This window comes from Carassius carassius, chromosome 34, assembly GCF_963082965.1.
Source record: "Carassius carassius chromosome 34, fCarCar2.1, whole genome shotgun sequence".
Classification (NCBI taxonomy): Eukaryota; Metazoa; Chordata; class Actinopteri; order Cypriniformes; family Cyprinidae; genus Carassius; species Carassius carassius.
This window is the reverse complement of record NC_081788.1, coordinates 27,926,735-27,941,706: the sequence shown is the minus strand read 5'-3', so window position 1 is coordinate 27,941,706 and position 14,972 is coordinate 27,926,735. Positions and strand designations below refer to the sequence as shown.

At 33.2% G+C, this 14,972-nt stretch overlaps 1 protein-coding gene across 2 annotated transcripts in view; it reads right to left on the bottom strand.

The window, feature by feature from the left end:
- Nucleotides 1-14,972, bottom strand: part of LOC132114943 (transmembrane protein 230-like) — a 59,930-nt gene that overhangs the window by 1,920 nt on the left and 43,038 nt on the right. The window contains exons 2-4 of one of the 2 annotated variants that reach the window (XM_059523338.1): nt 1,568-1,611; nt 1,259-1,362; nt 365-490 (exon numbers count right to left, since the gene is read on the bottom strand). In XM_059523338.1, the coding sequence (XP_059379321.1) occupies nt 365-490; nt 1,259-1,339 (207 nt within the window). In that variant the 5' untranslated portion in view covers nt 1,340-1,362; nt 1,568-1,611. Of the gene's footprint in view, nt 1-364; nt 491-1,258; nt 1,363-1,567; nt 1,729-14,972 lie in introns of those variants that run through there. The other variant, XM_059523337.1, reaches the window with a different exon arrangement.

The following is a 14,972-nucleotide window of genomic DNA, read 5'->3' as shown; positions in this document are numbered from 1 at the left end:
TGAAGAAACAGGGCAGGCCGCAGGTGGAGGGGTTTCATAAGTGCTCCGTTTCTAAATCTGAACATCTTGCTGAAGGATTAACCTCCACATCAGGTGCTGCACAGCAGAGATGTAGAGTAATCTCATCACATCCTCCACACGTTCAATGCAGGATGCTTAACTGACTGACTGAATATGATGGTCATGCATTTAGACTAGAGGAACTGTCCTTCTCACATTTTGACCAAAGAAATCAAATTAATGCACACTAACAAATGCATGAGGAACGTGTCTAGAAATCTGAATGAGAAGCTAATAATGGAACAATCTGGAAGGCAGTGCATGAAAGCAAAGCATGGAGCTGTAACATAATAATTGCACTCACATCATTAACTTCAAAGTATCCTGCTAACAGGAGGGATCCGATGATGATCAGAATGGAGCCGATGAGGAAGAGAACTGTTGCCAGGGCGATCGCTTTATAAGGGACTTTGGGAGGACTTTTCTTAAACTGAGAAGAGAAAGAACATCATGCAGAATTTCTGTCTAAAGAACTAAATGGGTTTTGATTACTACAAAACATCAGCAAATGCACTGAAAGTTTAATTTCTATGTTTATTTCTGTGTTGTATTGTGTTGACTGATTTGTGAGATATTTTATATTTATGAACAGGTCAAGATGCAACATCGCATTTTGGTTTGCACATTAAATTCTATTTACAAAAGTGATTTTATACACAGAAAGCATGTTAAATGCAAGTAAAGGGTGTACTTTTATCTTTCAAAAATTTTTTGTGAAAATAGAATGTCAAGATACCTGAGAAATAATGTTACATCATTGATACATTTATGCAAAAATGAAACAACATACCTATTTCTGACCTGTACTTACGTTTTATATATATATATATATATATATATATATATATATATATATATATATATATATATATATATAATCATCTATATAATATGTCATATAATAATATAATATGTCATCTAATGATTCTTGTTGTAAATGCCTGACAAGATTTTTTTGTTACATGAACTACTGTTACACAAAAAGACATTTTAGTGAGTGTCTTCTGAAAGTCGTAGGAAAAATATATCATGAGTTAGTCTTTTTTGTTCAGATAAAAATACAATTAAACGGGACACATTCTGAGGTAAAGGTGGAAAAATAAATCTTTTTAAAACCCCTTCTCACCCATAACTTCAAAGTTAAAGTGAGCAACAATGATTCATGCTTTTAAGAGCGTTAAAAGCCTTTTTTTCTCACCTGGAGATCAATATATCCATCATCATCACTGGCTAGTTTGGAGTATCTGACCTCACTGTTTAAAGTGTTTCTAGCTGGCATCTTCTCTTCAGGTTCTTCAGTCTGATTCAAAAGCACAATCATTGAAAACTTCATCATAAACACACAAATGAAACAATATTGAATCATGGTGATGTTATCTTTTACTGAACTACTATATCAGTTCGAACATTCAATAATAGCAATGCAGTATTGCATGTGGAACACATATTTAAATGTTTAATTGTCAATATAAACATCTTGAACTTGTTTAACTTGCTTACCTTGGCTTGAACTTGAAACTGCAGCCTCAGAATAGTCTGACGACGATTTTCCTGAAGAACAAGTCACAATAAGAACAGGTTTTAACGCAGTTAAGTCATTTTAAGCTGGTATTTATTAAAAACGTCATTATAGGTCAGTTTGTGACAGTCGCACATTAGATTCTGTTTATAAACCTGATGCTTCCGGGAGTGAAAGCACGCATGCGCTTGAACACGGTGACGATAGAAAACCGCACGAGGGAGCTGCACCATTGAAAACATTTCTCGATTACTGCCAGTCTATGGTGAGTGAGGTTTAAATATATTAATTCAAACACAACATATATGTATTTAAACAAAGAGTTTGTATACTGGGACTAAGAACAGAAAATCTGAAAATGAGGCTTTACGTATGAGACGTAAAAATAAATATCCTGAGATAAAATATCTCCTGAGAACCAGAAAAAAAAAAAGGTTTGGAATTTTTTTTTTGTCATTGTCATTAGTTGGAGCACACGAAAAAAACTGAGAAAAAAGCATTTTCGAAAAAAAAAAAAAAAGTGTATTCATACTTTATTCATACTTTATTATTTGTTCCTTGTAGTGGACAGCAGGAATAAGTTATATATTCATATATATATTCATATATATATATATATATATATATATATATATATATATATATATATATATATGAAAAGGCAATGACAGTTTTATTCCTCAATCATTATTTTGTTTTCAAACTTTGTATAAAGCTGATTCTCAATGTTATGAAAGATATAACAGAATAATTCAATGTTATGAAAGATATAACAGAATAATTCAATATCAACGCATCAAACTATATCTATATATAATAGTACACTGTAAAACATTTTACGTAAAATCAACAGTAACTTACTGGCAACAAATAGCCAGCAAGCTTCAGTATTTTATTCCACGGTAATATTATTGTAAATCTGACTACAGTAGTTCACAACATACTGTATAATAACTTACAGTATATTAATACTGTAAAATTAATTACAGTTCATGTTTTTGCACTGTATTTTAAAATACTGTAAAGTTACTATGCAGTATAATTGATTACGGTAGTTTTTATATTCACATATACACATATATACACAACATATAACTAACTACAATCTGTTACATGCTTAAAAAATAATTAAATATAAAGGCTTGTATGCAAAAAAAATTTCACAGTTATATTACTGATTATTAGATGTCACGCAAATTATGACAACACTCAGAATGCAGTAAAACATTTTTATTTACTAAAATTATTAAGAATTTGTGCTTTTTTAAAGTTCAAATTAATTCAAGATAAATATTGAAACTAACATGAAATAATATTGAATAATATGTAATGTCGATTTAAATTATATTTATTAAAATTATTTATTTTTCATAATATTGCTAAATTCTTTTAATTTGTAAAACGTAAAACAGTTTATGTTTTTCTACACAAAGCTATGGGCCTAGATGTGATATTTTCCTAGAAACTTTCTAAGAAACTTAATTTAACTCTTGAAACTGGTATGCAAGGTCAAAATTGATTTATTTATTTGAATATGCCTTTAATTATCTGTCTCTTTTTTTGAATGCTGCCAAATCACTATAGAAACACTCATCGACGCATTTCATCACTGAAAGATGATGGATGTGTCTACTGTCTTTGTCCTGGATGTTTGCTCATCTGCGCTGAAGGTTAAAAAGTGACATTGAGCAGAAAGCAGAGAAATGAGTCATGCTGAGGTCAGTTTGAACACCCAACATAATCTCATGATGTAGGCTACAGCCCACAGCAGGAAACAAGTAACAAAAAGTGACCACCCTCCATCTAACGAGCTCAGCTAATTAGTCATTTTGAAGTAATCAGATTCCTAATGATAAAGGATAAATGCACATAATATGTAATAATCTCTGTAATCATGGATGATAGCAAAAAGAAATGTTTAGAGAATTGTGTAAAAATGCACATAATAATAATAATAATAACTAAATAAATAATACAATAAAAAATTAATTAGTGTTGAAGTATTGATTTAAATAAATAAATAATAAGAAAAGGAAAAAAATAGTGCAATGAATATTTAAGAGGGAAAACTATTATATAACAGTGATTACTGACTTGTGAGTCATTATGGTCATTATTTTATCAAAAATAATGCTAAATGCACATAATAGACTGCAACCACAGACTCTATAACCATGCATAGTCATGATTGCAAAAAGAAAAGTTTAGAGAATTTTTTTTTTAAATGTAATAATAAATGATAACAAAATTATTATAAGATGACTATTAAAAAATGTGACTGGTGGGTTGCAAGTCTGTTCATTATTTTATTTTTATTTTTAATTATAAATGCACATTATAGAGTGAAAAAGACTCTATAATCATGCACAATTATAAGGGCAAAATGTACTTAAGAGGTATAGAGAAAATAAATCTCATACTGTATGTTTTGTTGCTAAAGTCAAATAAAACTTGGCAGCAATTGCTAGGTAGAATCTAGTCAAATTATGAAAAGGTCCTTGCAAACAGCACTGATTTAAATTCAGCTCCACTTGCAACCAGCAGAAACTTGATTTGTGTCAAGCGCAGTGTGTTCTGTGTTGTGATTTATTGGCTGCCAAGAGCATGAAACCATCAAGATAGAATTTTAACATTGTATTACCCTATTGATATACAGTACTGATGACCAATATAAAAACCGGGTCCTGAGTTGAGAACCAGCTGTGCGGGATTAAGGTTGATCCGACATGTTTACAGCCTTCATTCTCTTGTTTTGCTCTCTTTCAGATGGATTAAGTGGATTGGTTCCAGGACAGAGATGTACAGCTGCTCTTAGACAGACCATTTCATAACACACAACATCAGCGATGAGTTTGGTAATGACCCCACTCAGCATTAATTACGCCATCTAGCCGCTGGCTTCACCCCACCATCACCCTGAAACGCTCCACTGCACCATAAACAGTAGAAGGGTAAAAAAGCTTCATTTTCACTACAGGAGTCAATATATGGATTGCAATGGGGATGGTGGTCTTATTTAAAGTCTGGGAGACGGGGATCGATTCAGACGCTGGACCACTAATCCAGAACATCTTTCGATGTGGGCGCTGTCTGTGGTCTGGGCTTTGCTGTCAAGTTTATTGTCTTGACCGTGTTTAACGGACCACTGAGTATTTGGTTAATGTTTGGAGTCAGGGTTGTGTTGAATTAACATTGATCAGACCAAGCCTGCAAGCTAGGAATGGAATCTAAAGCATTAGAGTAATTAAACCTTATAATGAGACAGCTATTTTTGGTCCTGGATTCCACTCAAGCTAAAATACACTAAACAGTGAAAGATCGTTTTATGTCATGTCAGGAACTATATCTTCTAGTGTAAAGGTATTGCTGTTTTTGTACCACGTCAAACATCTGGTGTAGAAACAAATTTCACTCAGAAATTGCTAGTAAATTTCACAATTAATTACAAAAAATTTGCAAGTAACATATTGAATCATATGTAAAATATTCGAGTAGAAAGACTGAAATTAATATTTTCTTGTCAAACTACGCCAGTAATTTAAGGATGCTTAAAAAATACCTTAAAAACTTTTAATCTTAAAATGAATTTATATCTCTCAATTTTGTCCTTTTTTCTAGCAATTCTGACTTTTTTCTCAGAAGTCAAAAAATATATATAAAGTCAGAATTGCAAGATATAAATTCAGAATAGCAAGAATTAAACAAATTCAAATGAAAAAAAGTCAAATTTTTGAGACATAAACTTGCTATTGCATGAAAAAAATGTCAGAATTGTGAGATAAAAAACTTATTTTTAATTAAGTGGAGCAACAAAAAATAAAATAAATAAATAAATAATAATTCTGACATGTAAACTGAGAAAAAAGCCATAGTTGCAAAGAAAAAAGTTGATCTCACAATTTATTTTCTCTGGAATAAACAATAATTATTATTATGGAACAAAAAAATATTTAAAAAGTCAGATACAATAAAAACCTCTGATATAAGGTTGCTATTTCCTTAATTTTTTATCCCATGGTTGAAATTGACTTCCATAATGATCTTTGCTTTATTTACATATTTAAAAATTGTGTGTGTGTATATATATATATATTACAGTGTAGTAATCACTTTTTAAAATCAAAAAGGCACTAATATCATGCATGCCTAATAACACTTTTTAGTGATTATAACAATATCAATACAGCCGGCCTATCATACCTTATTGCTTAAATATGCAATTTTCATGCATAAAATCATGCCAGTTCACAGAGGTCAGAGAAAAGCTGTGATTTTACTGCGGTCTCCTGCTCTAAGCCCTTATGATTACAGCTCCTGTGATAAGCATCGCTTAATTATCCAAGGGGTCGATTGAAAGCATAGGACTGACAAAATAATTCCTCTCTGCTGCTCACATCAGCTATGATGAACATCACTGCGGTCACGTTCACATTCACATGGTCCAAAACACTGAATTCTCCTGGTGGATGACTGCTGGGAAAGTTGAAGTATATATATCTATCTATCATTAATTCATTATAGGTTTAGGTTTAGGTTTAGTATTAGTTTAGTTTTTATTTATTTATTTTTAAGTTTTTCATATAATATTTCTACTTAAAAATGTTTTAATAGTTTTAATTTGATTTGTTTTAAGTGTGAATCTCACAGAAATGTGTTTAAAAAGAAAATTAAGTAATTATTTGACACTTTTTCATTAATTACTTCAGATTTTTACATAAAACTTACTCTGCGTCATGCATCATTGCATTATTTTCATGACAATTAGGCACATTCACCGTACATATTCTCATTACTATAATGTGACATTTTATTTTTGAGTTTTATTCTCATTCTCCGTGATTCTTATTAGTTTTGTTACTTTAAAAAAAATAATCAGCATGAATTAAAGGCAGTATAAAAATATGAAAAAATATATAAATACCATTTAAATAATACAGAATTATTTTTCTTTCATTATGGGATGTTTTTTGTGTTTGATAATATGAATTAAGGTCAGAAAACATTCTTTTTATTTTAATACATTTTATATTTACTATATTTTTTTGAATTTCTATTTTATATCGTCATTAAAATAATATCTCAATGCAAGATATGACTTGCATTGTAGAGTGAGCTAAAATAACTAGATTTTGCTTGTGTGTTTGTGTTTTATCTAGCTAAAATAATAGTATTATTTTTTATTGATATATATATCCATTTAATTTGCACCACGAATGGCAATGAGAATAGCATTCAGAGTAAGTAATGAGTATTTGGCTGCATGCTGTAAAGTGTAGATCATTTCTTAGGTTCTTGGCTACAGAGTTAAGGGCATGACTTAATATATGAAAAAGTGATTTCACTTTAAAGTTGTTGTGTCACAATTTAGAATATAAATTTTCTAGATAGATAGAATAGATATGTGCTTAGAAAGATGTGTGTGTGTGTGTGTGTGTGTAAAAGAGTGTTTGTGTATTTGTTGGAGTGAATAAATGTGTATACGTCTGTGTGCTCTGTAACCTGAAAGTGTCCTGAGCTTTCGTTAGGTTGGTAAAAAGCAATAAAAATAACAGAAAAGTTACTCTTAAGGTCCACAACTTCCTGTTGTTGAATAATTGATGCAATGTAACTCCATGAAACATCATTGACTGAATCATTATATAAATACTTACAGAAATATAAAATATAGAATAACTTAAACTCCTAACAACTTCAGAAACTGTAAAAATATATGTTTTTGAAAGTGTATCCTATGACCAAGGCTGCATTTATTTGATAAAAAATACAATAAAAAATGTGAGATATTAATACAATTTAAAATAACTTTTCTAGTTGAATATGTTGCATTATGTAATTTATTCCTGTGATCAAAGCTGAATTTTCAGCATCATTACAGCAGTCTTCAGTGTTACATCATCCTTCAGAAATCATTCTAATATGCTGATTTTCTACTGTTGTGCTGCTTTAATATTCTTTTGGAAACCCTTATGCATTTTTATCTAGGACACTTTGATGACTAGAACGTTCAAAAGAACATTTATTTCATATATATATTTTCTTGTAACAATAAAATAAATTCTTGTAAAAGTCTTTATTTCATTTTTACTTTTAGTGTATACAGTATATATATATATATAACAAATACATATACTGTATACATTATGTGTGTTTGTGTGTAAATGATGCGTATGTATTTTAAATATATATATATATTTGTATATACATGTGCATATGTATTTTGAATAATTCGATCTGTAAGGATGTCATAATTTACATTTACATTACATTTAGATAATTTAGATAACATATATAAAATTTCGATCTATAAAGTTGGCATATTGATTATTTTTTTGACAGGACTATTTTTCCAGGTGGAAACCTTTAAGTGATCAGACTTTCCATTCCCTCCTTCTGGAAAATAAAACAAATAAAAAAAATCCCACAAACGCACACTGAAGGAGGGACTCGAGCCACATCCACAGACCAGATGATCATCAAGACATGCACTAGATAACCATTACATAAAAATGCCTTAGAAAGCACCCACAACACTTTAACATCACAGCAACAGGTTGACCGCATAAACACCACTTCACATTTTCATGGGAAATTGTAAAAATGAAGTGTTCTGCAGTACTTGATGTCAAGGTTTTTAGTGCTGGTGATATTTTAATCTGTAATCTAAGCGCATACGGCCCACATCAGCAGGGATCCCACACCAATTTAATGAATTTAATTGGTAGGTAAGGCAAATGCAAACAGTTTGAGAGCGATTCCTCTCAAGGTTGTAAAAGACACAGTTTAAGATGGTTTTAAAAACTGGTTTCCTTCTTCAGCTTTGTGTGGATGACAGACTCACATGAGCGCACTACCTCGATCAAACGAGGAAGGGTCGTTGTTTGCTGTCTTGTTTCCAAGATGACGTCTTGCTGATAAAAGTGATTCAGAAACAAACACAGGTACAGGAGGGCAGATTGTTGTTTTTGTAAAGTATTTCATAATTGATGGGCTGCTTTGATTCGATTTGTAACCTGATGGATTTATCTGAAGTAATTGTGGTCATTAGGGAGAGCACGGTTTAAAAATGACTGGCGGAGTACTTTGATATATTATGTAAGGGAAATAAATGAATATAAACACTAACACACACACACATTCCCACAGGGGGCTTAACTGTAAGCTGTGGGGCTGTGAGAGCCGTCCAGGGTTCAGTAATTAAGTCTGAGTTCATTAGCAAACAGCGAAGAGAAGGCTGCAGAGAGAAATGGAAATGAGGGGGACGGACTGGACAGGGGTGAGCTGTTAGATGTGAATCCTCTTCTGATAGAGTCGTGATGCTCAAAAGTACTTCATAAAAGACTCCAATGGGAATATAAAAAGAATATGCAAATTTCTCCAAAGTCGTTCAAACATGGAACTTTTGACAACGTTTTTTAAACGTTATAAGAATGTCAGGACAAAAGTTTTGAAATTAATTTTTATGGAATGTTCTGGTAAATGTATTATTATTTTATATATAAAGTCATGATACTCTAGATGGCACAGGCCAGTAGTGTCGATCTCAATCTGATATAATGACATCATTATCATTTGGAGCAGCTGATTGGTTCATTTTGTATGAGCAGCCAATGAGCTTGCTGCTCAAATATTCAAATCCTTGACTAGCGCTCGATGTAGCAGTTGCAGTACATTTCAGAAAGTATCTAAATTTCTAAATAGGCAACCATAAACAAGTTCAAACTGAGTGTCATGTTTAACAGTCTTGCATTCATGCAGGAGAGAAATACTAAGTATACAGTAAGCAGTAGCATTTATGCATACATGTATATACAGCTGCAGCAGCAAGCAGTCTGTACTTGTTCTGAGGACATGCTGACAAGTTAAGGACATGAGAACAGGCTTAACTCAAATGCATTTCAACTGGGGTTCACTTATTATCTGCTTACCCTCAATGTTTACGTTGGCTTATTTCTTAGGTCAATGTTTTCCGTAGCTGTGCTGAGAGTGCGGCCGATTCAGCTGCATGCTGAGTCTGAGTCACGCTCTCTTTATAATCCTAATGGCTTTAATACACAATAAGAGTGTAAAAGTTAAATCAATCACAGTTATCAATGACTTGATTTATATATTTTGCTCAGGTGGATGCTGGGTTCTTCTCTCATCAGCTTGCAACGTATTTCTATTTGTAAACTACACAGTGCGCATTCTAACTAGTGTTAAGGCATTCAGCAAGGTAGCCAAAGCACAAATAGCCAAAGGCCAATAGTGTTAAGATGGTCAGCACGATAACCCAGGCACACATAGATAGTAAATCAATACATATGTCTTGGTGATAGATTTGTTTGTTTGGGGGGTAAAATAAAAAGTTCATAAAACATCATATTTGGGCTGAAAAAGTTAGTAGGATGTTGTAAGGAACATTTTTGTAACCTTTAAATAACATTATAATTACAAAAAGAAATGGAATTTCAACGTTCTTAGAATATTAAAAGTAACATTCAACTAATGTTATATTTTGGGTGAAAATAAAGTTGAATGCTGTAAAAACATTATAATAAAAATTTTCAAAAACATTTTTAAGCTACGTAGTAGATGCTTCTTTTAGGAAATAGGTCTTAATTTTCAATTTCAAGTTCACATTCCTTTCAAATGATCTCAACTATGTAGCATATCGTTCTTTGAATTGCCAAGATAATAGTCTGCAATAGTCAAAGATTTCAATATGAACTCAAACATTGCTTGTCAAATTCAGATTTGATTTGATCTGTTCTATCAACTTTCAATTTATAGATTTGTTCTTTTAAATGTAAACTCTACATCTCTATAGTTTTAATTACTGCCACTTATAGAAACTGATAACTTTAGTTAGAATTCATGTTGGTATTTCTATTTATACAGTAGTTGCATTAATGACACCAAAGCACCTGTCAGAGTGTTATGTACAGGATTTAATGTGTGCATTTGTGTGTTTGCTTAGATGTAGTTAGAGAAGAATTTGGGAGAGACATCCTCAACTGGAAAAATAACTAAATTAATTATATATATATATATATATATGTATACAGTATCTGTATGTGTATGTGTATTCAGAGCCAGTGAGGAACAGACTTTCATAATAATAAAAAAACTGCATTAACGCACGATAAAATAATTGTCGTCGTTAATAAATTAATGCATTAGCGCGATAATAAATCATTAACTTGCCCAGCCCTATGAAATATATTTTTACAAATTTTATTTTAAATATATGTATTTATATTTCAATGAAACCATTGTATTGTAGGTTTAAAAAAAATTGTATGATATATGGTACTGTATATAACTGTTGTATGTCCTCATTTTGATAGCTGCAGCAGTCTGTGTGTGTGTGTGTGTGTGTGTGTGTGTGATATATATAAGTATACACAGCTGTGACTTTGAACTTCAATTAGTCTGTCTCTTCAAACCGCTGCCCTGTGGGTCACATGTATTTCACAGTGCACATCACACTGACTCATGTTCCTGTTGCTCTCATTTACTGGGTTCACTGGTATCATTCTGAATTATATTCAAATCTTCTGTGAGGATTTTCTGCATTAAAATCCTTTCTTTTATCTCAGTTTAACAAGTAGAGAAAAAGCAATCGATACTTTGACCTTGTGAAAAGCGAAGCACTGTTACTCTGCAATGCTTTTAAAACATTGATCTGTTTGTTTGAGCCTGACATGCTGACTTCTGACACAAATAAAGGTAAAGTACGGGGTGGGAGTGTGTGTTTGCTTGTCCATTGGTGGACAGGGACAGAGTGGAAGGGAAACATGGAGATAATCATTGCAATGTGTGCAAGTCATCAGATTATGCAAAATCTCATGCATTGTGCACTCATACTACTGTATAACGAAAGCTTACTTAATTGGTACTACACCAAAAAGAGAAGCTTGCAGTTCAAAAAGTCCCAGAGCCTCTCGAACAACTTAAAGTTTCTGTTTTAATCTATGAGTGATCATTTGAGGAATACAGCTCTATTTTAAGGATGCACAGAGTGACATCGGTCAAAGGTGTTTGGTGTGTGTTGTCCTGCTGAAGAGAGGTTCGATTGTATCTCTGAGCTACAGACAAAATTTCTGGACATTTAAACATGCTGTAATTTACTCAACTAGGACTCCATCAGACACCATAAAGCGTAATCAGATCTGCTGCCCTCTGAGGAGATATCAAAAGAATGCGAATCACTTTATCAGTAACAGTTAGGAAATTGGAGTCTGTGGCGAATTGTCAAATGCAGTTGTCACAAGGGCCATCATATCATGATCATATATATAGCCTATATATATATATATATATATGATAAACTAATCCTTTAAACAGAAATATTTTTTACTTCTGATAGTACTTCATATTTCAAAACTTGAACAATTATACAATGTTATACAATTATAAAATGTTGTGTATTTCATAACTGTTTTGCCTAAGAATTTAATGGCTGATAAGCTAAATAGCAGTGGCCCGTCACGAATTCAAATGGGGCCCGCCATATGCTGAAAAAAAAAACGTTCAGTTTTACAATTAATTTTATTTTTTACATTAATTAAAACATTTAGGCTACTAATGAAATATAAGCTATATCCTAATGTTTTTATGTGAAATAATTTTGTTTTTCATATATTATTTTCAGACATGAGCAGACCTACTCACATAACATTACGAACACATACAAGCACGCACTTTGGCAGAATTCAATTCAAATAGTCAATAAAACAGCCATTAGTTAAGGTAAAATTGCAAGCGTGTACGTCTGCAGACTGCAAGACGGGGGCGTAACTTGAAGTGGGCGTAACTTGAAGTAGGAGGCGTAACTTGAAGTTGTCCAAATCACACAGAACCACGCGAGATCTCAAAACGATAAGTTGTTGGCAATATGGCGGCTTTAATTAGGTCACAGAGTAGAATATTGATTACGTTTTAAGGGAGGAAGGGGTTTTAGGCAGGATTTGATGCATGATGTGTGTGTAGATATTAATGTTAGGGGACAATGTGAGAGATGTGTACGTTTTAGTAGGAAAACTTATCATCTGATCTACACTCCGGAACAGAAGAGGGCAGTAATGTACCAATAAGATGGATACCAACCGCCGTTAATCTGGAAAGAAGACGAATATGACAGCTTGTTGTGAGAGACAACGGTGAGAATATTTGTTTTCCCCGAAATAATTATTTAAATTGAAGTGTATAAGTCATTTTCATACAGTGGTATTGTTTTTGGAGTTAATTATTTATTAAAACTAAGGCGTAAAGTAATGCATAATGCATAACTAACAGGGGAGCTCCATTAAGTATGTTACACGACTCAATAGTGGATTTACATAAACCATATATACTTCTTGAAGACTACTACTAAATGTCTATTTATCATCAAGTATTGTAGATGAGCACATTTAACAGACATGAAACAGGTGTCTGAGTGATGTGTGTATGATATTGTGTAGAATTCACTTTTGTCAACACTGCTATAGATGAGTGTGAGTCATGTAAACAAACAAATCTACATAAAGTAACTAAACATAAGTTATGTATTTTATTTGTCCAGTTGCAATATTGATAATTTAAGGAACATTTGTGTTGGATAAAAAAAGTGAGTTACATCAGTTATTAACCCAACATGTAAATGCAGTATATCACAGAGATATGACAGAGGAGACTGACTCTTGTCTGGATGTTACAGGAACAGATTAGACACACGTGTGTTTATCTGCTGTAGAGTGACTGATGAAGGAATGCTGCCATCAAAAAGGATTTGTGTAAGTACACTACAAAAATAAATGAAACATTTTTAAATCTTAAATTGTATTATTTTAATTAATGTAATTTTAAACAACTATTACACCTCTTTTCTTATTCTTGATTTCTGTGCATTTGCTGCAGATCTTTTGTGGTGGAGCAGGACCTGCAAGGAAAGGTGAAAAAAAGGGAAAACCTGAAACAAAAGAATAATGTAATGACTTTTTGTATTGTGTGTGTGTATTTTTGTAGGACATGAAAATGTCTGTAGACTGGTGTGTGCACTGAGGATGGAGAAGACCACAGCATCATCCTGGAAATGATCGAGAGTCACAGATGAGACGCTCCCTCACTCCTCCTGCCCTTTACTGTCTCATCAGGACCAGATGCTGCTAGGGCTGCTCCGATCACGATCGGCCGATCGTTATGCGCATCTCGTCAGTAAAGCCGGTTATCTAATCAACGGTAAATTCCATCAGGTGCGTGATTTCACATAGAGCAGCTGTTACTACACAGAGCCGTTATTAACTGAGAAGCTGCGCAAATCCACGTTCATTGTCAGAGTTTATTTGCGCATCTTCTCAGTTAATAATGGCTCTGTTTAGTAACAGCTGCTCTATGTGAAATCACGCACCTGATGGAATTTACCGCTGATTAGATAACCGGCTTTACTGACGAGGTGCGCATTAACGATCGGTCGATCGTGATCAGAGCAGCCCTAGATGCTGCTGTGGTGTCTTCATCCTCAGTGACCCCAGAGCAGTGAGAGCATCTAGAGAAAGACCACAAGACACTGAGGATGTGATTTTGGTAAAGTTTGTTCAGCTGGTTACTGTTTAAACAATGAAGGCTGACTTTCAGAAGCTTCAAAAGCATCATCAAAAAATGTGATGGAGCTTTTATCTTAAGTGATTGACAGTGCTCTTATTACAGGGGCCTACAATCCCCTGATCAACCTGGAGAAAAGAGCCTTGCTCAAGGACACACTGGTGTTCCTGTGGCTCAAGTGGTAGAGCATTGCATTAGCAGTGCAAGGTTGTGGGTTCGAATACCAGGGAACACATGTTAGGTAAAACTTGTTAGTCTGAATGCACTGTAAGTCACTTTGGATAAATGTATAATTTATTTATGAATTTGAACTACTTCAGTGGTTTAGCCCACTACAAAAGTAATAAATCAATGCATGTTCTTGTGGACTCTGTGTAAATGTTTTTCAGGTAGTCGTGCTCATGGGCTGCAGGCACACGAAAGTTTGGAGCAGACACAGCAGTCAGATTGTCCTGCACGTGTTCCCCTGCTCTAGCTTCAAGGTTGTGTGGATCAGAGAGCCATCATCAAGGTCTTCCTCATCCTGTTGCTCAACTAAAAAATTTTGTTACTAAAAAATTGTTTGTTAACATGTTTGTTGCAGAGCGAACCATCAGCGTGCGCATTCAGAAGTAGCCTATGAACTGAAGTCTGCGTCCGGATTGCTCATGCGGAAAGTATAACGCAGGCTTTACAATTGCAACTTCTTTGTGCTGTTACTCCGAATCTCACATAATTGGTTAGCTCCCGACAGCATCAGGTGTAGAATTATTTATTTATTTCAATGAATGTAATCGATTAGATATCATAATATTTAGGCTATAATATTATAAATCAGGTTGGTTTTATT